This window comes from Xenopus tropicalis, chromosome 5 (assembly GCF_000004195.4).
Source record: "Xenopus tropicalis strain Nigerian chromosome 5, UCB_Xtro_10.0, whole genome shotgun sequence".
Lineage (NCBI taxonomy): Eukaryota > Metazoa > Chordata > Amphibia > Anura > Pipidae > Xenopus > Xenopus tropicalis.
In genome coordinates, this window is record NC_030681.2 from 57,391,478 (window position 1) to 57,419,255 (window position 27,778).

Below are 27,778 nucleotides of genomic sequence, written 5' to 3' on the forward strand. Positions count from 1 at the left end.
TGATACAAAGACATTCACAGAAATCATAATTAGAAGTTACCTTATTAATTAGGGGGAAAATTATGAAAAGTTAAGTTGGGATTGAATAGCAAAGTCAGCCTGCTTGGAAAGTTGACCAGCGACCTTTGAAACTGTGGTCCCAGCTCTCTTCATGTCATTGACCAGTGCCTCCCTTGTAGTTCTGGGCTGATTTCTCACCTCTCTTATCATCAGTGATACCCCACGAGGTGAGATCTTGCATGGAGCCCCAGTGCTAGGGAGACTGACAGTCATCTTTAGCCTCTTCCATTTTCTAACAATTGCTCCAACAGTTGATCTATTTTCACCAAGCTGCTTGGCAATTGCCCCATAGCCCTTTCCAGCCTTGTGGAGGCCCACAATTTTGTCTCTGGTGTCTTTTTACGGCTCTTTGGTCTTGCCCTATGGTAGTAGTTGGAGTCTGACTGACTGTGGGGTGGACAGGTGTCTTTAAAGAGCTCAGACAGGTGCTACTAATTTAGTTTAATGAGTGGAGGAGAGGTGGACTATTTAAAGGCACAGTAACAGGTCTTTGAGAGCCAAAATTCTTGCTGATTGCCAGGTGTTCAAATACTTATGTGCAACAGTGCAATACAAATAGATTCTTTAAAAATCATACAATGTGATTTCCTGAATTTTTTTTTTTAAATGCTGTCTCTCACAGTGGGAATGCACCTACAATTTGAATTTTAGACCCCTCCATGATTTCTAAGTTGGAGAACTTGCAAAATTGCAGGGTGTTCAAATACTTTTGTTCCTCAATGTAGTCCACATGATCCTCCACAACAAAATACCTCAAAAATGAAAAAACATGAGGCTGGCACTAAAGAAAACTGGACCAAATAGTCAAGAAGTGGTGCAGTTAAAACATTTTTATTTAAAGAAAGAACATCTCAAAACAAGAGCTGCCTAATGCGTTTCATGCCTAAAGTGGGCACTTAACATTGGTATGATTAAGTGCCCGTTCTAGGCATGAAACGCGATAGGCCCACAGGAGCCAGTATGTCTCATGTGTATGTCACACAGTGCTTTTCTCTGAAGCGGTGGAGAAAAGTCTGATCTTTTTTGTTTGTCCATTGACAGGAAAACAATAGATCCACTTCCCACTGCATACATGGCACAGATCTTTGCCTAGAAAATGCTTGTTAATTTTCTGGCACTTGTTTTACAGCACTTGTTTTGCCCTTATTGGGCTTTGTCAAAGGCCAATAAGGGTGAAACACTTCAGGCATATTAGATGGGAAAACTGTTGACTAACGGAGTTAGTGATTGTGAAAGTAGGGTACTTACCGACATTGCAGGTGGTGCGGACAGTAGCTGTTAGGGCCATGCACTGGAGGCCAGGAAAAGAGCAGGCAATGTGAACCTCCTAACTACAAAGTATCTGTGTGAAGTGACCACATTGTTACCCTTTGTGATTGTGAATTGGGCAGTGTAAAAAAAACTGTAAAGGGGATTAATAACAGGTGTAGAGTGGAGAGGAAGCAGTTAGAAAAACTTGAGAGAGTGATTTGCAAAGAGGAAGACCAGATACCTCATAAGAAGCAAAGTGGCCTGGTTTTCTCCTCTTTCCCTCCTACTAAACGTGGGAGTGTGGGGTAAAATAAAATGATAGCAAGTCTTGAGTTCCGAATTTGTTTTTTCTCCACAACCTGCCCCACATGGTGTTTTAGGTTTATTCTAATAAAAGTTAACTTTTAACATATGAAACATATAACATATGCCACTGATAAACATTTCAAACTCCCAGCAACCGAGTTGCTATAGTGACTTTACTGGTGGTGTGGTCTTCTATATGCTGCTTTTGTTATTTGCTCAGATATATTTGAGATTAGTGCATCCCTACTATATTGTATAATGTTTTCATCATGTATACTATTTCTTTCTTTCTGAGAGTGAAACATAAGGCTATATGAAGTTGGGATGCACCGAATCCACTTTTTGGATTCGGACAAATCCCTGAATCCTTCCTTAGGCCGAATACCGAACCAAATCCTAATTAGCATATGCTAATTAGGTCACGGAAGGGTTACATCTTCAACTTTACGTTGAAAAAAATCACGACAAAAAGTAATGTGATTTTTAGTATTCGGTTCGGCCAGGAGAATGGATTTGGCCGAATCCTGCCAAAAAGTCTGAATCTTGGCTGAATCCTGAACCGAATCCTGGATTCGGTGCATCTCTATTATGAAAGCTTTAAAAGCTGAAGTGCTACATAGAAGATATACAGAAACAGTCTTTATAGGGATTGCTCTAGTAAATTTTAGCATGTATTTTTCATTCTAGGAAGCTTCCTCTTTATGTGGAAAAAAACGCTGGGTCTCGCAGTGGGCAAGTCTTGCTTCAAATCACATAGGACATGACCAAGAAAATGGAAGATTTGAAAGTGATGTACCTGCTGCTGTTGAAAATGGTAATTTCTGTTGTGTAGCTTTTGATATCCCTTGAAGTAAACTGTAAAAATACCCTTAATGCTGTTTGTGGTCCTGATATGAAATGGTTTGGAAAAATGCAGATTTAAACAGAACGTTACAGAGTTTCATATATGCTGTTATATATTGTACAGTATCCTGTTAAAGGACATGTAAACCCCCCACAAAAAAATAATCAGTGTACAGCCTTTTTGAAATCTATAAATATCTGCCACACCTGTTGTTCAAAGTTTAGAAGTAAGGCTGCAGCATCCCCTCCCTTTGGCTAAATGAGCATGCACAGTTCTTCTCAACTCAGGTTATCAAACATCACCCTCCAGGCTGCTCTAGCTGTGCACTCTGATGGAGAAACATGTTTTTCACTTAGCCTCCTGTACTGAGCTCAACTTAACCATTACAAGGTACAATCCAAGCAGAACTTTTATTTAAAGTACGTTCTGCCTCTGTAAGCCTACATACTTGATTACATGAACTTTACAGCACACATGTAATAGTGTGAGAAAGGCAACATTTTAAATTAAAACCAAAAAAAAAATCAATAGGTGAAGGGTGGCTCCACCCACTTTTTTTAAAACCTAAAAATGCAGTACCCTTGTGACCCTGGTGTCAATACTGTGAGAATTGCAGCAGGTTGAATTTCCCCCAATAGTAAAAATCTGATTTTACGTTGATGGCTCCACACACTTTTTCTGACTCTGAACTGCAGTTACCTGGTGACTAGCTCTGCAAAGTTTGGGGACCTTAGTATTACTATGTAAAGAACGGCAGCAGTTTACATTTAAACATATGAAGTCTATAGGTGAAATCTGATTGGCTGTTGTTGGCCATGCCCACTTTTCTAAACTTGGAATATAGTCACCCAATGGCAAACTGTGCAAAGTTTAGGGACCCTGACATTTAACATGTGAGATTGGCAGCAGTTAAAATTTTCCCACTGAAAACAATGAAAGAAATGTGGCTTTTGGCAGCCCCGCCCACTTTTTCTAACCTTGAGTAAGAAGTTACCCAGTGACTGACTGTGCAAAGTTTGGTAACCCTGGCATCAAACCAATAAAATTCAAAAGGTGAAAGCTGATTGGCTGTTGGTGGCTCCGCCCACTTTTTCAAACCTAACACTGCAGTCCCCTAGTGACCAACTGTGAAAAGTTTGGGGATCCTAGGGTTAATACTGTGAGAATGACAGCAGGTTGAATTTCCCCATTAAAGGTCAATCTGATTAGCTGTTGGTGGCTCCACCCACTTTTTTAAAATTTTGCATTGCAGTTACCTGATGCCTAACTCTGCAAAGTTTGGGGACCCTGGTGTTATTACTTTGAGAATGGCTGCAGGTTGAATTTCCGCCAAGTCAATAGGTAAAATCTGATTGGCTGTTCACAGCCCTGCCCACTTTTGGGCATCCAGCAATCATCAAATTTTCATTCAGGCTGACCCCATGAGTATGTGATTCAAGTTTGGGGAGTGTAGCTGTAAGATTAGCAGCAGTTTCAATTTCCCCATAAATGGGTGAAATTTGATTGGCTGTTGTTGGCCCTTCCCATTTTGCGGTCATCCAACAAATGTTGCTGTTTCATTCTGGGTGACCCCATTATTATGGTGTTCAAGTTTGGGGGGTGTAGCTTCAAAGCTGTAAGTGTGGCAGCTGTTTGAAAATCTTCCCTGTTAAAGGAGAAGGAAAGCCTAAGTCACTTGGGGGTGCCAAAATGTTAGGCACCCCCAAGTGACTTTAATCGCTTACCTCCTACCCCGGGCTGGTGCCCCTGTATGGAGAGAACAACACCAGCCTGGGGTAGCTGCAGCGCTTTCTCCTTCCACCTGCGTTTTGAAACGACTAAAGACAGGCGCATGCGCAGTAGAGTGAAAAGCCGATTTCTCTGTTTAAGTTCGGCTTTTTCACTCTACTGCACATGCACGCGCACTGAAGCAAGAAGAAGGAAGCGCTGCAGCTACCCCAGGCTGGTGTTGTTCTCTCCGTACAGGGGCACCAGCCCGGGGTAGAAGGTAAGCGATTAAAGTCACTTGGGGGTGCCTAACATTTTGGCACCCCCAAGTGACTTTGCCTTTGCCTTGTCCTTTAAAGTCAATGGAAAAAATTGGGGTGTTCGGAGTAGCGCCACAAAAAGACGGGTTGCGGGATCCCTTAGAAAAGCACAAGCACCCTGCTCCGCTGTAGAGCAAAGAATTGTGGAGAGTTTGGGTATTGTACCCCTAAAACTGTAGGAGGAGTAGTGTATAGAAAATGGGGGGCGCTAAAAAGAAGAAAAAGCGGAAGAATAAACTGAAGTCGAAGAACAGTATGTTGAGTTTTCCAACCCAACATAATTATTTGCTATGTAAACAGTGTCATTAAGAAATAAAAAGCACATCAGTATCCCTGTAAGCAAACTAAAAGTCAGAAAAATTTTTTAGTAGTATGGTTTTGAGGTTGGAATTGAGAGTTTGCTCTGTGTATTAGGCTTATAGATATTATTTCTGTATTGTATATTAAAATGCCAGTTTAATTTGTAGTTTCCGTTTAGTTTTCCAAGAGGATGTGATAGCAGATGAAGAGCTGGTGTTCTGTTTGATAGATATAAGTTCATGTTGCAGGTGTAAGGTGGCTCCTAACGGTAATTTAAGGCTGGAGGTGATATTTGTAGTAGGGCTGATATTTTAGAAACATGATTTGAGACGGACACAGAAGTGACAGCAGTTTTAGAATAGTTAGAGGCAGATTTATAAATAAATAAAAACTCGCCCATGCTTTGTTTATTCCTTTGGGATTTTTAGAAGGGCATTTATTCATGGGTAAAAGTTAGAACTCACCATTTGATAAATATGCATTTAAAAATCCCATAGGAATGAATAGAGTGAGTGAGTTTGTATGTATTAAAGGGGACCTTTCACCCTAAAAAATAATTACAAATCCTTTTCTATCATGTTAGTTGAGCAAAATGAACTTTACTTACATTATACTTTATACTTTACTTACTATTTAATTATGTGAGGTCGGAGGTGGTGAATGAGTGCATTCAATATTGACAGTGAAAACATTGTTACGTCCATATACTGTACATAAAATATCACACAAATGTTAGTGTTCTTTTATAGGTGCTGCTTATTAAACTTTCTTCTTTCTTTCTTCATGAATTTAAAGTGATCCTGTTGCAATTGATATATATATATACTGAGATATGATTTTTCAGTTTTTCTTCTCCATTTTAGATGCAGACTTGTCAGTCAAAAGCAATGGATCAGCAGCATCTTTGACTTGTCAAAATGATCGGGTCAGGAGAACATTACCCCTGGTTCCTAAAGAAGAAATAAAGGTTTCTAACAGTAAAGGTGCCTATCACAGATCAGAGATTGGAGAAAAACAAGATACAGAATTACAGGAAAAAGAGACACCAACTCATGCACCCAAGAAAGATAATTTAAACTTGTTAGAAACAAGAGCTATAACAAAAAAGAACCACATGGGAGATGATAACACTTTGAAGTTAGAATCCAAACCTAAACATGACCAAGCTGAACACAATCAACGTTCTTCTAGCAGATCATCCTCAAAGCAAGTCACAGTCAAGCCCATCAAACCAAAAGATGATTCAAAAACCCAAAAAGCTTATTTGTCTTCAAAATCCCCAGTTATACAATCAAATCATACTGACGATGGAAGGAAAACAGAGACTGTATCAAATACCCAGAGCTTGAAAACTGTTGAATCTGATAGAAAAGATACCACAAAGCCTTTAGTAAGACAGGGTAGCTTTACAATTGACAAGCCAAGTACAAATGTTCCTATCGAGTTAATACCACGTATTAATAAATTGACTGGATCATCACCTACACTTGCTTCTGTAACTAATATAAGAGAGAGAAGCGATTCTGTAGACACTGACTCAAGCATGGATACAACGTTACTTTTGAAAGATACAGAAGCAGTCATGGCTTTTCTTGAGGCAAAGTTGAGAGATGACAGCAAAACTGATGATGGCCCAGAAACCCCAAGCTATAACCAAGATAATTCTATTTCTCCTGAATCAGATGTTGATACAGCTAGTACCATTAGTCTTGCTGCTGGTGATGCAGAAAAAAAATGCCCGCAAAAGAGAAAGACATTCAGCAGTCTTTACAAAGAGACATCCTCTTCTGCTTCCAAAGACTTTTCAAAATCACCATCTTTAAATAGAGAAAAAATTGACAAAAAGAATAAAGTGCGAGCTCATGAAGTTTCATCTAGAACAGAAATCCGTAAAACACTGCAAGCAAGTCAAAGAAATAAGCAGCCACCTGCAGGTTGTGTAACTGATGATCAAACCTCTAGACTTTCATCAGTCTCAGATATTGTATCATCTGATCAAGAAACATACTCTGGAAGGTCGGCTTCAAAATGTGAATTTAATGTTGCAGATGAACCTTTGCACTCCAAAACTACCAAAGATAAAAGTGCTTTAGTAAAATCTGCTCCCTCTAGTAAATCTGTTACACTCCCAAGACCTCGTCCAACTAGGACTTCACTGTTGCGTAGATCACGCTTAGGTGAGGCTTCAGATTCAGAAATTGGCGATGCTGATAAAGCATCTGTTGCTTCTGAAGTATCAACTACCAGTTCAACATCAAAACCGCCTTCTGGTAAGAAAGCTCTCTCAAGGATTGATTTGCTTGCTCAGCCCCGTAGAACAAGGCTGGGTTCTTTATCAGCTCGCAGTGACTCTGAAGCAACAATATCACGGAGTCCTGGTTCTTCTCGTACTCCAGAATCTACATTTAGAAGTGGTTTAAAATCTCTTCCTCCAACAGACGTTAAAGGATCTACTCGAGCCAGAGCCAACAGCATTTCTCGCTTATCAGACACAAAGACATCAACTCATAGTTCTCCTCCTTGTGAGTATTTTAATATTTTGATGAAATTTATTGATGATTTTTTTAAACATATTATAATTAGTTTAGAGATTACTCTGCTTTTTAATATTTGTACTTATTTTATAGATAGATCTCAGAAATAGTGTTCTTATCATTAAAATTATGGTGGATAACCCCGCCCCCCTCCTCTTTTCAAGCTAACTGGATCAAAACATACTGGTATGCAGCTAAAAGTTTAAAAAGATACACAAGCATGTGCATTTCATGGCTCAGTCCCAGATGTAACTTGAATACCATACATTTTGCAAAATTGAGAGGTTATATGAAAAAAATGATTATCTACATAGGATATGGGGAATGTAGGAACCATAACAATTCTTTAAATATTCATGTGTAGAGGAACTAGTTGATTTTTTTATATTACGTATTCTAGTATGCTGGATGATTGGAAAAAGTAAAAAAAGTTCTGTCACCTAAGGGTTGTCACCTGGCCGGTATTTTACCGGCCTAGACAGTAAAATACTAGCCAAGGCCGGTATTACAAATTTACTAGAAATGTACTTGCCAGTAAATTTTTATTGCTTATCTATCCGTCCTGACGTGCCTTGATTTCACCTTTTTTCCCCTTCCTTGCACCCACACTCACTACATTCTTGCTGTGAAACAATGTTTGACAGCCTGACTCCTACCCGTATAGTCTTTGTTAAAAGATGACAACTCTGTGTTCGCTGGGTATCGGGTCTTGGCGTTAACATATCAGCAATTCACTGTAATCCCTGAATCAGAGAAAATAAATCTTATAGTATAATAAGTTGATTTTTAGATTAAGATAATTTAGTAGGATGCATCATTATCTAATGAATCTATGTCCCAGCCAAAATATGTAGAAACATTCATCCAGAGTGATTTTTTTTTTATTCCCTTAAATTCCAAAAGTATGTGATGAATATAAAATAAATAAAACTAACAAAATATATACAAACTGAGGTAATATATCTGTTTTTCAGCTGCATTTTCCATGGTATATCCACTTTTCAGCTGCATTTTCCATGGTATATCCACTTTTCAGCTGCATTTTCCATGGCTGACCAGAAAGCATAAATCTGTTGTTGATACTGATCAGTACTATGTTCTGGTTATAATAAATTGTCAATTACGGCATGGGCATAGTGTTCTTAGTTCTTCTAAAAACTAATTTCTCACCATCCTTACAACAAATATATTTTTCTCAGTGAATGTCCGGTGGAGACGCACCACTCCAGAATATGCTTCCACTTCAGAAGATGAGTTTGGATCTAATCGAAACTCTCTAAAACCTACACGGCTTCGTACTTCTCCAGCTAAGAGTCAGAGATTGCATTCTACTGGAATCGGTACAGCAGTTCAGCCTGCAACTTTAAATGCTTCAATATTTAAACATAGAGTTAAAGAACAAGAAGATTATATTCGTGATTGGACAGCACATCGAGAGGAAATAGCTAGGTAATGTTGATATTAGGCATGTATAATTAATTTGTTTTAATCAAAGACTTTGTTTAGTTTCTTTTTTGGTGTGGAAAAATATGTTTATTCCGCCACTGTATTGCAGTTAGATATTTTTGCCAAAGTTTACAAATTAAGCAAAATTATTTGAGTACTGCCCAAAAAAATAGCTAATTATGAATAATACTTGCAGATTATATTTTAAAAGATGTTATTGTTTTAAAAGCATTAACCCCCAAACAATTGCTCACTGTCCACCCCAGGCCATTATATAAGGAATAAAATAAGCAAGCAGGTAAATGAGACAGAAGCAATCGTGACAAATTTAGAATTGTCTTGCATCAGCCTAGATTTTATGAAAATCTAACACTATTAGGATGAGGCTTGATACTTCTTTATCAAGGTCAAAACTTCCCTCCAATATTAAGTTGGGCATGACCAGCCAATCTGTGTTTCTGTCTCCTACAGCTGTTCTGGTCAGCTTGACCAGGGTAATGCATACACAATACATTTAAGTAAAATGAGAAATTGTACTTACCTTCCTTTATCCCAGTCATCATCATCATTTGGGATCATTATCTTCAGCTTGAAAAGTTTTATATTTTTATGAGTTATATTTGACTTAAAAACATAAAAACATATGAAACTATAGTTCAACAATACATCTTCCAGAGTTTAATTTATCTTAAAGGAACAGTAACACCAAAAAATGAAAGTGTATAAAAGTAACTAAAATATAATGTGCTGCTGCCCTGCACTGGTAAAAGTTGTGTGTTTACTTCAGAAAGTCTACTATAATTTATATAAATAAGCTGCTATGTAGCCATGGAGGCAGCCATTCAAAGGAGAAAAGGCACAGGCACTTAGCAGATAACAGATAAAACACTATTGTATTCTACAGAACTTATCTGTTATCTGCTATGTAACCTGTGCCTTTTCTCCTTTTTTCCAGCTTGAATGGCTGTCCCCGGGGCTACACAGCAGCTTATTATATAAACTATAGTAGGGTTTCTGTAGCAAACACACCAGTTTTACCAGTGCAGGGCGTTATATTTTTATTACTTTAAAGCTCTTTAATTTTTTGGTGTTACTGTTCCTTTAACACAGAAAAAGAAGTTTGGCGATTGTCTAAAATGTGGGAAGTGTGAATTTTCACATAGTGGAAGATAGCTGACTGTAAAATGTTATGCAGTTACCTTAACCTGGACATACGCTCATGGATAGTATAATACAAAACCTTGTTCGGTACAATGTTTGGTGCATGTATGGCGGATTGACAAGACAACTGATATCGCACAGGTGTCTGATATCAATCGTCTCATCGATCAGGCGATTTAAAAGATTTTGAGCAAAATCTGCGTTTAGGGCTGAATCGTCAAGTGGAAGTAAACTTCCTTTTGTTTCTACCTACATATCTGACGATTTAGCTCTGAACGTCAGCGGAGGGTGGGAAAGATCTTAATTGTAACATGTATGGCCACCTTTAATTGTTATTAACAGTAAAATTTAATATAGCACACTGTACATACAGAATTACTTCTACATGTATGCATGCACTAAATGTTTTTTTCAACTTCCAGAATTTACCAGACATTTCCCCTGTTATAATAATCTCACCTTTTATAAAGAAATAATGCAGTTAACATATTTAAGGTACAGTTGTGGTCAAAAATTTTGGCACCTTTAAACTTTTTTAAACAATTTATCAGTCATCTTGTGGAATTGAACAGAAATTGTTTAACCCTTTCACTGCCAGCCATTTTGGACAAAGCGGAACTTCTACTGCCAGACAGTTTTTGAACATTTTGCACTGTTTCACTTTAGGGGCCTTTCCTCGGGGGGACTTTTAGTTTACCCAGGAAAACAATATATAATTTTTTTCAGGACAACCTAAGCTTTTAAAATATGGTAGAATTTTTGTGTAATTCCAATTTTGTAACAAGATATAGGCTTCTAAATGTCTAAAAAATTAAAAAAATATTTTCCATAATATAAACACATATACCAGAAACAAAAATTATTGTATGCATGAAAATACACCTGATTTGGAAAGTCCCATGTCTCCTGAACGTGCCAATACCAAATATATATAGTTTTATGGAGATTTCTCACTTGTATAGGTCAAAAACCTCCAGCAGTACACTACCAAATTCCCAAAGCACTGCTCCAGAAAGCTGAATACTTTAAATTTTAAGGCCAAAAATTCCGCTAACAGAAAGTTTATCCCAGAAAATTTTACATTTTTTAGAAAGAACAGATTCTGGGGAATCCAGAATAGGCACAGCTGTCTGTCTGCTCCAAACTATCAAGTCACAATGCTTTCCTAAAGTTTTTTATCAAAATCGCTTCAAAGCTTCCAGTCTATAGTATCTTAACTCCTAAAGGTCATAAAGTAACCAAATAAAACACCCTAAATATGAACGCCAGGGGTCCACTGAACAGTTTGATGCCCAATATGTATAGGTTTACCTAAGTAAGTGGAATATAGGGGCCCCAATGTGAACATACCCCCATATGTACTGTCATTTCTGTAATTTCAGCTCCTGCAAAATCAACATTTACATCATTATATGTGGGATAACGCTAGTAAAAAGTAAATTCACCCCAGAAAGCCATATATTTTTGGAAAATATAAAAATGGGTACCCATGTGTTTCTACTCCAAAGTACCAAGCCGCAAAGCTTTCCTAAAGTTGGCAATTTTGATAACATTTCCAAAAATCCACTCAAAGCTTCCAGTTTCCAGCATCTTATATCCCACATAGCATTAGGTACCAAGATAAAACACCCTAAATATGAAGGCCAGGGGCCCACTGAACAGTTTGATGCCCAATATGTATAGGTTTACCTAAGTATGTGGCATGTAGGGGCCCCAATGTGAACATATCCCCATATGATCTATCATTTCTGTCATTTCAGCTTTTGCAAAATCAACACATTTACATCATTATATGTGGGATAAAGTTAGTAAAAAGTACATTCACCCCAGAAAGTCATATATTTTTGGAAAGTACACATTCCCCCAAATCTAAAATGGGTACCCATGTCTTTCTACTCCAAAGTACCAAGCCATAAAGCTTTCCTAAGTTTGACGATTTTTATGGCATTTCCAAAAATCACCTCAAAACTTCCACTATGCAGCATCTTTTTTTTCTACAGGTCATTAGGTACCAAGACAAAACACCCTAAATATGAACCCCAGAGGTTTACTGATCAGTTTAATGGCCACTGTACATAGGTTTATCAAAGCACATGGCACTTAGAGACCCCCAAATATACCTTGTGCACACTAATTTCATGGCTTATCTTTACCTAATTCATAAACACACGGCAGTTTTATGAGAGGTAGAAGCTGCAGAAATGTAGGGTGACCCCTAAAAACCCTATATTTTTGGAAAGTACACATTCTGACAAATCTAACATGGGTAAAGAGTCCTTTCTACACCAAAGTACCAATCTGCAAAGCTTTCCTAAAGCTAGTGGTTTTTATGACATTTCAGAAAATCGCATTAAAATATTGCAGTTTGCCGCATTTATCTCACACAATTTCTTGCATACAATGGCAAATCACCCCAAATAGGAACACCAGAGGTCTACTGAACAGTTTGATGCCCAATATGCATAGATATACCAAAGTCTGTGGTATGTACTGACCCCAAAATGAAAATAGCGCATAAGGATTTCTCACCTGCCAACTCAGCTTTTGCATACAGAGCCCCCTGTCAGCGTATTATGTGCCGTAAGACCCCCTAACTACACAGGGACCCCCAGAAAACCATATATTTTTGGAAAGTACACATTCTGATGAATTCAAAATAGGTAAAGTTATTTTTCTACACCAAAGTTACACATGGCAAAGCTATGCTAAAAACAGATCAGGAATACTAATATAGGGATAAAAATGCAATAAAACCACAGAAATTGTGCAAATCAATGAAACAACAAAATAAGTCACATGACAGCATAATTAGTGGTCAGAATATCTGATCCTATAGTCACGCTGTCAAAATAAACCGTTTTTGGGGGAAATAAAATGTTAAAAAAAGAAGTAAAATTAAAAAAAAAATTTTAAAAAGTTTTTGTGAGTTTGTGTATACATGTGCACATGTAAAAGTTGTGTGACAGTGTGTATATGAGTGTATATAAGTGTATATAGGTGTGCAAAGTGGAAAAAAAAACCTGTGCTAAATTGTGTTGTATGTTTGTATAAATGTATATAAATGTATGTAAGTGTGTGTAAAAGTGTGTATAAATAAAAATAAAATCGCACTTACCTGTCCTGAAGGTCAGATCGGTTCCCTGCTCCTCCTTCCTGCAGTCGTCGAGGAAGTAGGTGGGAGGCGGCGCTGGGGGGGGGAGTAGGAAGCAGTTCAAGCAGCAGATGCGATGTGCTTGCATCTGCTGCTTGTAGGATGGTCCTGCGACAATCGCATCGCAGGACCATCCCCCCCAACCCCCTTGGCTCGTTGCCGAAGGGGTTGGGGGCACATCTGCCACCGGTGCAGAGAGAAGCGCTTAGGCTGAAAGAACGTAGGTACTACGGTGTTGGCAGGAAACTGCTTTTTTTAAAACAACGTAGTACCTACGTTCATGGCAGGGAAAGGGTTAAAAGTGATATTCACGCATGTATTTATTTTCTTTGCATTGGAAAAAAGCTGAAAAAATGCTAAATCTCACTTTATTCCAAACAGATTCTAAAATGGAGTGCACAACATTTTTGGCACCTTTTATATTTAAATATTTGTATTTCAAGTGGGTGATTCTGTTCAAATTAAATAAACTGAATTGTCTGTGTGCGCACATGGACATGGAGAAATGGAAGAAAAACAGGGAGCCCAAAAGAAGGATAAAGGAGAAGGAAAGACAATTTGGCATTGTATTGCCAATAGATTAGTCACAATAGTGCAAGCTAGAATGGTATATTTATTCTTTAGAAATCTTTAGCACACCTAAGTAAACAGCTCTAGCACTTCCTCTGTTTGTTTAAGATAGCAGCTGCCATTTTAGCTTGGTCTCAAGCTGCAGCTCTGGCTACTGGTAGCTCAGATTACACAGCACAGCTGTGAGGGGGCGAGAGAGAAATAAAGGGAGAGGTAACAGGAGAAGGGAGAGGGAAGCAAACTGAGCAGATTCGTGCCATAGTTACATAGTTACATAGGGTTGAAAAAAGACCATTGTCCATCAAGTTCAACCCATCCGAGTAAACCCAGCACACAACCTATACTAACCAATCTATACACTCACATACATAAACTATATATATACAACCAGTAATACTAACTGTAGATATTAGTATCACAATAGCCTTGGATATTCTGCTTGTTCAAAAACTCATCCAGGCCCCTCTTAAAGGCATTAACAGAGTCTGCCATTACCACATCACTAGGAAGGGCATTCCACAGCCTCACTGCCCTCACCGTGAAAAACCACCTACGCTGCTTCAAATGGAAGCTCCGTTCCTCTAATCTATAGGGGTGACCTCTGGTGCGCTGATTGTTTTTATGGGAAAAAAGAACATCCCCCAACTGCCTATAATCCCCTCTAATGTACTTGTACAGAGTAATCATGTCCCCTCGCAAGCGCCTCTTTTCCAGAGAAAACAACCCCAACCTCGACAGTCTAACCTCATAGCTTAAATCTTCCATCCCCTTTACCAGTTTAGTTGCACGTCTCTGCACTCTCTCCAGCTCATTAAATCCTTCTTAAGGACTGGAGCCCAAAACTGCACCGCATACTCAAGGTGAGGCCTTACCAGGGACTTATAAAGCGGCAAAAATATGTTCTCATCCCTTGAGTCAATGCCCTTTTTTATACAAGACAGCACTTTATTTGCTGTAGTAGCCACAGAATGACACTGCCTGGAATTAGACAACTTGTGATCTACAAAAACCCCTAGATCCTTCTCCATTAAGGATACCCCCAACACACTACCATTCAGTAGATAGTTTGCGTTTATATTATTCCTACCAAAGTGCATAACTTTGCACTTGTCAACATTGAACCTCATTTTCCAGTTTGCTGCCATGCCTTGAAAGATTTTTCTGAGAGCAGGAAATCTGAAACAGAGGAACATGTATAAACAAAAGAAGAAAATAAATTTGTGTTTCTTTTGTTAGAGGACTCAGTGCAGCTTTTCTGTGAGAGTGTATGGCTTTATTTACATAGACCTTTCTGATAAAGCTTACTTAGTTTTTACAGAGTGAAGGACAAAACATATAATTAGTAATAAACTGGTTGATTTTGCTACTAAAGAGCAGCCAAAAACCCATTTTTTATATTTTGTCTAAAATTCATGTCCAGCTGGCCAGACCAATATTACAAACTGTGACTCACAGCCATTACCCATTTACGGTATAATGATAGGTTTTTACTGCTGTTTGTCCAAAATTGCCCACTATACATTAAAGATACAACAAATTTTTTGCAGTTATTACATAATATTAATTTGTTAGATGCTACACAATGCTATTCACATTTAGATGGGATTAAGTGTTGTGAAGACTTTTTGCTAAAAGAGAGTCTGTACTAGACTTTGATCACCTTCGTTGTTTATAGTCCTGACACAGTCAGACACAGTAATATCATTTATGAGCAAGTGCATGGAATGGAAATGGGGGCCAGTATGTCTCCCTCTTATAAAAATTTGTTTTTGTTTGAGAAGTAACATTTGTACAGGTATAGGACCCATTATCCAGAATGCTCAGGACCAAGGGTATTCCGGATAAGGGGTTTTAGTGGAACTGAGTTTACTAATGGTTTTAATAAAACTCTAAAACCACTAAAATCCAATTGTTGATAAATTTGGCTCTACAACTCCCTTTTAAAGGACAAGGAAAGGCTAAGTCACTGGGGGTGCCAAAATGTTAGGCACCCCCAAGTGACTTTAATCGCTTACCTTGTACCCCAGGCTGGTGCTCCTGTTAGGAGAAAACAGCACCAGCCCGGGGTACCTGTAGCGAGCGCTTCCTGCTTCGTTTTGCCAGGACCCCATGACCGGCGCATACACAGTAGAGTGAAAGAAGTGAGAAGGAAGCGCTGCAGCTACCCCGGGCTGGTGCAGTTCTCTCTTAACAGGGGCACCAGTCTGGGGTACAAGGTAGGCGATTTAAGTCACTTGGGGGTGCCTAACATTTTGGCACCCCCAAGTGACTTTGCTTTTCCTTGTCCTTTAAAGGAGAAGGAAAGGCAAAGTCACTTGGGGGTGCCAAAATGTTAGGCACCCCCAAGTGACTTTAATCGCCTACCTTGTACCCCAGACTGGTGCCCCTGTTAAGAGAGAACTGCACCAGCCCGGGGTAGCTGCAGTGCTTCCTTCTTCCGTGTTGGCGCGCTGCGCATGCACATTAGAGTGAAAAGCCGAACTTTAACAAGAAAGTTGGCTTTTCACTCTAATGCGCATACGCCGGTACAGGGATTTCGCAGCAGGAGAAACGTGGAAGAAGGAAGCGCTCCTTACAGCTACCCCGGGCTGGACCGGTTTTCTCCTAACAGGGGCACCAGCCCGGGGTACAAGGTAAGTGATTAAAGTCACTTGGGGGTGCCTAACATTTTGGCCGGCGCATGCGCATTAGATTTGGAGTACCATGTCTTACAAACATTAGATCATTATGAAATAGTATTGTTTTGCCTGCATTATGAATTTATGCTAGCTTAATACAAGACACAATTTTGTAGGATTCTATGAGATATTACATTGGAAAATGGCTTTCCAGAATAATAGATCTCACACCTGTGTCATTATGTTGGATATGCAATAATATTTTTCTTATTTGGTTGACAGAATAAGCCAGGATTTGGCTCTTATTGCTCGTGAAATCAATGATGTAGCAGGAGAGATAGATTCAGTGACATCATCAGGAACTGCCCCTAGCACCACAGTAAGCACTGCAGCTACAACTCCTGGCTCAGCCATAGACACAAGAGAAGAGGTAGGAGAACTTCACCCTTTATTTATGATTGCATGCTACCACACTGTGCAGATTACCTACCCCGTACCTATAAAGTTTAAATTAAAACTTGATCCCATCTCCTTATTGGGAAAGTGGGCAGGGCTTGGAATCACTGGAGTGTTCTAAACCTTTGGTTTCAAACATAGGGCATATGCTCTTATGCACAGTCCTGTAAGTATAAGCTTTTGTCATAATTTGCCAATGTGACATATAGATATTGTAGAAAAAAAAAATCCTCTTTTTCCTCTAAATTTTTAATGTGTAGAGACAGAGCAAAATTGATTTTTAATGAGAAGAACTGAGAGGCTTATTATTTAGTGAGAATTTCATTAGATGGCAAGGTTGCCAAATGAGCTGATAAATATGCCCAATATGGCCACCTTGTGCTAGCCACTATCAGGCTGATCCGATCATTTAACCTGATAATATGTAGGCATGCAGGCTATTGGGAGAAGTCCACATCTACAAATCAATGCAGTCCTTGTCCTAACAGGATTATTAAATCTGTTCAACTAATATCTTGCCACATTTTCATCTAGTTGTCTGTTGGATATGGCATCTGATAGGGCCCATACACAGGCAGTCAAGCTGCTGACTCGATTCGCCAGCTTAAATGTGCTCTTATATACTAGTTTAGTTCAACGGATAGAGGGCAACGGTCATATAGGACAGCTTATAGAGAGTATGATCATCTTTATTAGGGTGAAGACACACTGGGCTACTAGTAGCAGCTACATTTCACGGCTACTAAACTCTAAAAAATCCGCTGCCATAGACAATACTGAAAATGCATCTGCTAAAACACACATAGAGACAATTATCAGTAAATGATCAGCATTGTCTTCTTTAGTAGCCACGCCAAGTAGCTGCTACTAGTAGCTCCGAATGTCTTCACCCTTAAAGACTTCCAGTGTTTTAAAGTAGGGAGCTGTAGGCATCTTTCGGGATAGGATAATTGCTTTCCCAGCATTATAGTATAAAAGCCTCTGGAGGATTGAATGATACCTGCCAAGGGGTTGGGCTTAGATGGGTCAGAGGTGTAGCTGGGTTATGTCACCCCTGGGCTCACCAAAAGCCTTTCCTATTTTTCCTGGGTAGTGACTCAGCACTTGCACTGGCTCCCCTAGCCTGACTGAACACTATACGTATCTTCTACTGTATCTTACACATCACTCGGAGAGATGTATAGTTTACCTCTATAACTATATACATATAGATATAAATATTTATAGTTTAGCCATGCTCTGAGTGATACGCTTGAAGTTATGGGGCGCAACTGTCAGTCACTCAAAAAATAAAGCACAATCAAAAATCATAATGACGTTCAAATGTATAGCCATAAAATTTAAAAATAATAAAATTATTTTAATTGTATTATACTTTAAAGGAATACTGTCATGATTTCTATAGTATACTTTTTATTTCTAAATTACACTGTTTACATATTGGTGTGTAGGCAGCCATCTCAATGCATTGTGCCTGAGTCTGAGCCAACACTACACATTAGAACTGTATTGAGGTAACCTATTGTTTCTCTTACTCCCATGTAACTGGAGGAGTCCCAAGCTGAACTTGGATTTCTTACTACTGAGTGCTATTCTGATATCTACTGGGAGCTGCTGTCTTGCTACCTTCCTTCCTGCTGATCAGGAGGGGGGTGATATCACTCCAACTTGCAACTGAGCAGTAAAGTGTGACTGAAGTTTATCAGAGCACAGGTCATATTGCTATGGCTGTTTTTGAAAAACAGATTTCAATACAGGATTCTGCTGGAGAAGTTCTATTGACTGATGTGTTTTGAAAAAAACATGTTTTCCCATGACAGTATTCCTTTAAATCATGTTGTCTCTTTACACAATCTGTACTGTTATTCTTTACAAATAATTGTGTATTTATTTCTTTTAGCTGGTTGATCGAGTTTTTGATGAGAGTTTGAACTTTAGAAAGATTCCTCCTTTAAATCAGTCCAGAACAGCAGAGGCAAACTTTCGATCAGGTGACCCAAAGCCTCCGCAGAAAGAAATTTCTGAACCTCAAGCAATAACAAGAAGGAAAACTTGGAGCAGAGATGAAGTGAGTTCTTAAAGTAACAAATATAAGCATATTCTTGACATTTATGTTCCCTTTTCCTTGACACAGAGGACACTTTAACCTCTATGGTTTCAAGTATCTTCTTAGTTACTAAAAATGCTTCCATTGCCATAGTTGCTGCATATGGCAATATAAAAGTTAACGTTCAGGTATTGAAAGTTTGCAGAAGGACCTGGGCCTACCTCTGTATTATATACTTGGCTGTGGGCATGCAGTGCCAGTCAGCAGCAGGAAGAGCAAGAAATGTGTTAACCTGTATGAAAAGGGACATAGATTTTTAGGATTTTTGGAAGGCCTGTATAACTGTTTTCATAGCTGGAGTAGTATCATAATAAGAGGAATCTTCTCAGTAGGAAAGTTTAGTGAGGGCTTCAAAAGAGCGCCTACTGTAGCAGCCTCAAGAACCAACGCAGGGTTATTTTAATTGGGAACCAGCCACCAATGGGCGTATACTAGCTGATCTAGCCAGAAAGTAGAGTCTGAGAATGAGTTGAGCCAGACCCCCTCTATTCCGGTGAACCACTGAGCCCAGGGCGTTACAGGGGAATTATGAAGAACATACAAGGGAATGGAAAATGGAACATGGGAAGGAAAATTATTTTAAAAATGGAAGAGGGAGATCTTTCCAAACTCAGACTTTATTTAATGCATCACAGGGTTTAGATTTTATTTGTTTGTACCTATCATGGACCATGTGGATTATTATACCTAGGTGTGATGTTACTACAAAATGGTGTCGGGCATACCCAAGGGGAGCTGATCTAAAGGGCAGATAACCAAATTCAGAGCCCACCTTTAAGAGGTTATGCAAGGACTGATGCAGTACTATGTAACTCTTTAATGAAGTGTCAGACCAAAAAGTACAATGCATGCAAATGTACAGAGCTTGGCAGTCAAATTGTAAGAACTAGAGCTGAAGGACAAGGAAAGCCTTAATCATAAAGGGTGCCAATTTGTTAGATATACTTCCAGTGATTATAATTCCTACCCTTCCATTCTGGGCCAGCACTTTGTTTCTCGGAAACATGCACAGTTGGGCATGTGCACAGGCCAGGATGACAACCGGAAGGGATCACTGGGATAGGAGGCAGTTTAAAAGGGAGTATTTCCCTGGTGTCTGAATTTAAAGTTTACAGTCACTGGGGACACATGATAGATTGCACCCTCATTTCCACAGTGATTGGTCCTTTCCTTAAGAAATTAAAAACAAAAAATCAAAGGGTATTTATTCAAGGGTACCCGCTAATAATGCAAAAAGGGGAAGCAAAACAGTTTTGCTCCAGTTCATAAGCTGCAATAAGAGGTCATACATATGTACAGTTAGGTATGTCTATCAGTACACTTAACACATGAAGTGGATGGGTGTGGATCCGCTCCCATCAGCTGTTTGTATGCAGGCATTTAATGTGACAATGTGTCTAAAATTTACAGTGACATTCTTGACTTTTTTTTTTTTAATAATTTGTTGCAAGAGTTTGGAAAAAGCTCTAGTTTTCAGCACAAATATCTGTACAGAATAGGTTTGCTGAAATGGAGTGGAAAAACTATATTAACCATAATTATGCTAATTATGCTAATTCCAGAAAATATAACAAAAAAACTGCTCTGGAGAAAATTAACACAGGCTTTGTGAATACATGTTTTTTCAGTATTTTCATAATTGGCATTGTATGCTGGTAATACATTTGTAAAATGGATGTTTTGATATGATTATGTCTTGTCATCATACTTTTTTATTTAAACACAGGCTATGGGAGATAGCTTATTGCTTTCTTCAGTATTTCAGTTTTCTCGGAAAATAAGGCAAGCCATTGACAAAACTGCTAATAAAATAAGGTAGGTATTTTTTCTTTTCTGGAGCATTTTGGTGCATTATAATCTAGAATGTACATAACTTAAGGTGCCAGATTTGTACACATCTTTGTTAAAATTATTGTTTTTTATTTTACACACTTTACAGATATGAGAAATGGTAACATGATCTTGTTTCTTTATCTTGCCCTTTCCTTATAAAGTAAAAAACATTAGCAATAGTAGAAAATGTTTGCACTGTGTTATTGTATTCCTCAAACCAGAAATTAGTATACCCAGGAGTAAAGTGAAAATCTATGATATCTCCTTTTCTTTGCCCTAATGCTGGTCAAGTGGAAGAGCGAAACATTGTTTGTTTGTGCTATTTTCTATCTCTGTTCAATATTTTACTATACAATATTTACAGTATATTTACCCTTGTATTAATGTAGAAAAGTGTCAAACCTGGTGTTTACCTATCAGGTTTGGCAGGGTAAGAAACATACTGTAGTGTTAGTGTATGTAGCGTCCCATAATTTTTTCTATATACCCCAGTTTTGGGTATATTTTTCCCTCTAAAGGTGCTTTTCAGTACCTCTCCTTTTCCTATCTGCACAGTCCTAAATGTTTTTTTTATAAAAACTTTTTTTGTCATTGAGAAGACCACTTAACCCATAATATCACAATGTACACATAGAGCTATGCGTGGTTTTGGTGCTCAACCTATCCCTATACAAGCCAGAATGCACACTTCTTTGGTGTTAAAGAACATCTTCAATCTGATCAAGCTTATTTAGTTTTTACCTTTCCTTCTCCCTTGTGTTGAAAATAGGGAGGCTTAAAGGACATGTAAACCCCACACACAATTTAATCAGTGAACAGTCTCTTTGAAATCTTTCAATACCTGCCACACTGGTTGTCCAGAGGTTAATAGTGAGTCTGCAACATCCCCTTAACCACTTAGATTTCCTTCTCCTCCTGTAACCGACTCAGCCCTCTCCCTCAGGAATTTGCTTTGGCTGTTGGCTTGTGGGCATGCTCAGTTGTTCTAAGCTCAGATTACTAAACACGCCCCCCAGTCTAGCAGCCAGTGAAGAGATGGCATTGCTGATTCCCATAGAAACTCAGCTCTAGCGGTCTGCTTCAATTTTTTTTCTCCCAACCAACTCTCCTGAGCTCAAACAAAGCAGAACTTTTATTAAAGACAGTTCTGCCTGTGTGAGCCTGTATTCTTGATCAAATGTATGCTGAATAAGGGTCTGTGTGTGTATATGCTGTTTGCAGATTTAAATGTATCCAATTATGTATCAGAGGAAAAATGGCCACCAGGTGAAAGCTGCTATTTGCTTTAGGAAAATGTGATGGTGCTGGAAAACGGAGGGGATATATGCAGTACACTGGGGGGTATAGTTATCATGTGTAAAAAATGGAGAGAAGCATTACCGGTGATGTTGCCCAGGGCAACAAATCAGCAATTAGATTTCAACAGCTAGAAAATCAAAGCATCTGATTGGCTGCTATGAACACCATCACCGGTGATGTTTTACTCCACTTTTTACACAGCATGATAAATATACCCCTGGGTGTACACTGGGTGGGGGAGATGTGCCCAACTGATATACATTGTAGGCAAATGTAGGCTTTACATGTCCTTTAAACAAAACTAATTTATGTTTACTTAATTTGTAACATCATGTCTTAAAACCACTGAAACATTTTATAAATAAAAGGCATTGTATGACAGATGATTAAAAACAAAAAATACACCTTTCTACCAGGAAATAACAAGTTCACAACCCTCACATATAGTTTGCATTGCACTGGTTTGCTATTTGAATGTGGTCTTCGGATTGAGCACTGTCACATGAGGGAACATAAAATTGAATAAAAAGCAATTTCCCCATGATAACCGAAATGTTACCATCATTGAACCACTGATGACAGAAACTAGTGTAGATCAAAGCAAATGCTGCTTTAAAACTGACACTGCATGCAAACATGACCCACTTGTATTTGACCCATGATGCCAAATAATCAGAGTATCTGTGCTGCTAATATTTCTGATTTTGGGGTACAAAAGAAAATGTTCTGCACTTTAAATAGTTAATGTGCAAAAAACTTTTGTTGCTTAACTGTGCTTAAGGGAAATACCTATCTTAAAGTAGTTTTGTGTCCCGTCAAAAGATTTTGGGGACAGCGCCAATAACGCTATACCTGGATTTTTCTAATTCTGATATATTTATGACTTGTTAATATTTTTGTAGGATATTGTTTAAAGACAAGGAACGGAACTGGGATGAGATTGAAAAGAAATTGCGTGCAGAAAGTGAAATTCCAATCTTCAAAACCTCTTGCGTGGTATGGAGTATTAACTCTACTTATGTAATCAAAGTGTTGGCATGTGCTTAAAAAATAAATGCTTTGCTTCTGTACTTCACAACCTTGGCACCTTATATTGTTGTGAAAAAGTAAAATTCATAAATTAATCTTCATTCTAGTAGTCAGCAGTGGTTTAAACCCTGCAGTTAATAGGGTGATACATTCAGCAGTTTTTTACTGGTGTCTCAATGTTGATGGTCAAGCTATGTTAAATATTTTTCTGCATATAGTTTCAATTGTTGCCATTTAAATTGTTTAACTATTTAGTTTTTGTTCTTGAGCCCTAGGGCATGGTGTCCAATGTATTTTGTACCAGTGCCATGTTGGTCATAAAAAATATATGGCTATGCTCAATGTCCAATCCAAGGTGATTAAGACTCCCACATATTTAAAAATCTTCATGTGTCAGTCCTGATTAGTAACTAGTTCAAAATTGAACTGATTTTTATTAGGGTACCCTGATCCTGGTAACTATATGGAATTGAGTGATTGAATGGAATATGTACTTTAAAAAAAGCATGGTTTTAAAGTAAAATAAACAGTAATAAAGACCAACTCCAAACTTGGTTTAATCTTTTCACAAAAACTCTGAATTCATGTGTTCAGTTTGTTTTTTTCAGCATTTTTAAATTATATTCTTCTCTTTTAGGAAATATTATCAATACTTCAGGAGCTAAAGCGTGTTGAAAAACAACTTCAAGGTATTTAAAAATGTGAAAGCTTAAGTCTTAAGTTTTATTAATGACCTTTCTAGCAGTCTGTTAAGCCAAGACAGTATAGACAGTATTTAGATTGCAGTTTTGGAGTCAGGAAGCCCAAAACCTATAAAAAATGCAGACCAGGAATCATTTGTGAAACTCTGTGAAACTAGATCAGGCCAAACTGATAATGCTCACAAATAATGAGAGAAACAAATACGGTGGTGGTGCGAGGGGGCAGTTTCCCTGCAGCATTGTAGTGGTTTAAGCCATGCCCCAGATCATTCTAATCATCCATTCACATACACTTTTAGAACCGGGATTGTGGAGGTATGCATACTAAAAGTTAGTATTTTACCTGTGTGTTTGATTTTATATATATATATAGCTATAATTTATTATTACTTTCTTTTTTAAGTGATCAACGCCATGATTGATCCAGATGGAACTTTGGAAGCACTAAACATACTGGGATTTAGCAACTCAATTTCTCCTGTTGAGATAAAGCAAAATCAAAGCCACGTTATTTGTTCAGCACGTTCTTCAACAAGGACCAGTCAACCAAATATAACATCTGCTTCCTCTGAATTTAGTGTTGAGTCTGATCCTGATTTTGCCATACATTTCAATAGGTTCAACCCGGATGGTAAAGAAGATACTACGTTACATGAATGAAAACCATTGCTATAAATGTTTGCATTTGTATGGTGGACAGTTTTGGATTTTTTTTTTTCTTGTAAAACAATTAATTTATAACTTTTGCATCACTCTAACCTTTTAATTAGCCAAAATTTTCCATTCATAAAACGTAGAATGTTAACTGATGCTTTTCTCATTGTATTTGCATGGCACTGATGTATGAGATCCTAAGTTAGTTACCACTATACACTTGTGTATATGTACATATATGAGTGTGATATTTATATATATATATATATATATATATATATATATACACACACATATATGCATATATATATCTTGTAAAGTTACTGAAAAGAGGGGATTTGGGGGTTTAGTGATAGGGGCAGCAAGTACTGTGTCTAAACTATCTTCCTAAAGTGCACCAGGAACACAGGGCAAAGGCAATATCCACATAGAGAAATAATTTGAATCTATTTTTTTTTCCAAGTCATTGTGTTACTACTGCTCAGCAGCATGGTTTTAAAATCTTAGCATAAGTTGGCAAGTTCAAGCAATTTATTAGTAACCAACATTTCTGCGTTGTTTATTAATGGATAACTTTTATACTAATTGTTTACTAAGCACTACAATGATGTAGTTTCCAATACTAATGCATATATTAAGTTTATTAGAAAGTATATCAACTTAATACTGTAAATGGCACTCTCATTACAAATAGAAGATAGAATAAGTCATACATTGTTCTAGCATTGTAGCTAATATGTTTTGTTTCCTGTTTCAATACTTAATACAAATTAAACCTAAACTGTTATGGATACATAAATTAAACCTAAGCTGTTAGGGATACATTTATATATTTTATAGTTAGAAACATTTTAAAGTAGTTTCCTGGGACTGGCCTTGTACTGGGCATACTTACTGCATATGACTTACGTATTGGTCATGATTAGAGCAATACTTCTGTGTCTTCATTCAATAGCTAAAGCGCACGTAGTGAGAGAAGACACAAAGAGCCGATCATCAACAGATTATATAAAAATAGGGACACACATCAGGAACTCCCTGAAATAAAGAGTCAAAGCCAGGAAAAGTGATTAACCATGATATTTTACCTGTAAATGTAATGTTGTAAACCTTTCACTTCTACACACCGTATATTCATTTTTGATAGTTTGGGATTACTGTGAAACATATTTTTTATCTCGTGTAACTTAAACAAACTGATCAACGGTCAAATGACTAATGTAACCAAGCCAATTTTACCTCCTACATTCGATAAAAGTAAGGATATGGTTTTTACCCCTATAAACTAGTGTTCCTTTATTGATAATGTTTTGTTAATTTTATTCTTGCTGCTTTACAAACCACTTTGTTTTTTTATTTCAGCCATCACATTAAAGATACACTCATTATTGTAAGAATAGAAAAAACTGAAATACTATATTACTTATGCATGGCTGGATGCAGTTTAGCCGTGATGAGTATGTTTTTTTGTTTTGTTTTAATGAAACCACAATGCTTTAAAAATAATGATTACATAAAGTTATACCTTTCAAATATGCTCTAAAATGTTTTGTTTTAAAAGGTTTTCTTACTGGATACTGACTATATATTAAAGGAAAAAAAAAACTGAATAGATGTAATACTGAAAAAGTTTACATTAATACGCATTTAAAAAAAAACCTAACTATGCTGTACCAATAATTTTTATTTTTATTTGATGTTTTTTATTAAATTTGTAAACTTTTTTTTCTATATGGGCAGAAAAAAATCAAATCTGACTAGGAAACCTCTGTTTTTTTTGTAATGTTTATTTTTCCATTGTGTGTAAAAACATTTGCAGTTCATACTGAGAAACATTTACTAACTGGAATACTGTTCACAGTGAACATTATACAAAAAGCTTGTAATTATAAAACAAAACATACAAATAAGTAGCTGGGTACATTGTAAGATAATTCTATAGTTCCATCAACGAAACACTGTTCTTATTCTTGCATTTCTACAAATGTATGTACTGTATACAATTTTTACAGTAATGTTACATTACACTTGTTATTTGTATTCCATCTTTAGTTATATTTATTTTTATCAAGTTGTATGTTTATTTTCTTCCATATTTGCAACCTGTTAAAAGATGAAATAGTTGTATAGTAAATGGTATACTTTAAGAAATCAGTGTAATTGCTGGTGTAGTCCCTGTTGTTATCAAATATACATGTACACAATGTATAATCATTATTCAGAGCAAATGCCTTTTAGAAGAAACAGCCCTACTATATAATCATATTACAAAATGTCATAAGTTTAGTTATCCATATGTACACAGACATTAAAGATTGTTTACAGAAAAACCTGGGCTACATTTAGCATGTTTTTAAAAATATACATAGTAGAATTAGTAAACTATTTATAAGCCACAAAATGTGCATCAATGCTGATCATATACTCATGTTAATCACCCTAAATATTAAAGGGATTCTGTCATGGGAAAACAAGTTTCATCAATTAACAGCACTTCTCCTGCAGAATATTGCATTGAAATCCATTTTTCAAAGGAGCAAACAGATATATTATATTCAGTTTTGAAATTTGACATGGGGCTAACCATATTCGTAGTTTTTAAGGTGCTCCCAGCCATGTCGCCTGTGCTTTGATAAACTTCATTCACACTTTACTGCTACACTTCAAGTTGGAGTGATATCACCCCCTTCCCTTTCCCTGCAGCAGGTGATAAGAAATTGAATTGAAATATCTTGGATAGGACAAATCTACGCAATCAGAATGACCCTTTTCTCTAAAATGCTGTACTATTTCAGGACCTTGCTAGTTTACATACCCAAAATAGACCTTAACACACTATAACACCAAGTCTTTAAATTTGTCGGGCATCCCAAAATTAACATCTACATCTAATGGCGCTCTGGGAGTCTCAGACTTTATTAAATAGTACAAGGCAGCCCAATTAGCAATACATTCCTCTGTTACATATATTCTCACCTCCTAAATGAGTTGAAATGGAAGAAGCCTTGAATTACTCTGTCGCATTGAGTAAATGCCTTGGATCTCCTATGTATCTAAACCCAATTATTCAACATGGATGTTGGAAAACATTTTACATATCTGGTACTTTATAAAATACTGCACAAAATTGATCTCCTCTCATGCATCTACAGCCCCTACTATATGCAACCCAGAGTCCTTTATAGGTATAGACAAAGGAGCCTTCAGGGGCCTTAGAGGTCTGAAACATATGTTTGGAGTCTCAGGCCCCTTGAAATGGGATAGACTATCAAATTCATATAGCCCCCTATCAAAACTGTATAGATTTATACAGGTCAATCACTTAAAGGAAAAGTAACACTAACATTTAAAAAAAAAAAAATGTATTCTACCCTGCACCAATAATTGCCCTATCCTGCAAACCATTTAGTATTTTGAATGCTTTATTAGAA

At 37.4% G+C, this 27,778-nt stretch overlaps 1 protein-coding gene across 1 annotated transcript in view; it reads left to right on the plus strand.

Moving 5' to 3' along the window:
* The window catches only part of cep170 (centrosomal protein 170kDa), a 51,510-nt gene extending 24,833 nt beyond the window's left edge, over positions 1 to 26,677 (plus strand). The window contains exons 10-18 of the mRNA XM_002935823.5: positions 2,305 to 2,431; positions 5,652 to 7,310; positions 8,522 to 8,771; positions 16,551 to 16,698; positions 18,625 to 18,792; positions 20,558 to 20,646; positions 22,866 to 22,959; positions 23,630 to 23,681; positions 24,097 to 26,677. Coding sequence (XP_002935869.3) covers positions 2,305 to 2,431; positions 5,652 to 7,310; positions 8,522 to 8,771; positions 16,551 to 16,698; positions 18,625 to 18,792; positions 20,558 to 20,646; positions 22,866 to 22,959; positions 23,630 to 23,681; positions 24,097 to 24,353 — 2,844 coding nt within the window. The 3' untranslated portion in view covers positions 24,354 to 26,677. The remainder of the gene's footprint in view (positions 1 to 2,304; positions 2,432 to 5,651; positions 7,311 to 8,521; positions 8,772 to 16,550; positions 16,699 to 18,624; positions 18,793 to 20,557; positions 20,647 to 22,865; positions 22,960 to 23,629; positions 23,682 to 24,096) is intronic.
* Positions 26,678 to 27,778: the final 1,101 nt, after the last annotated feature.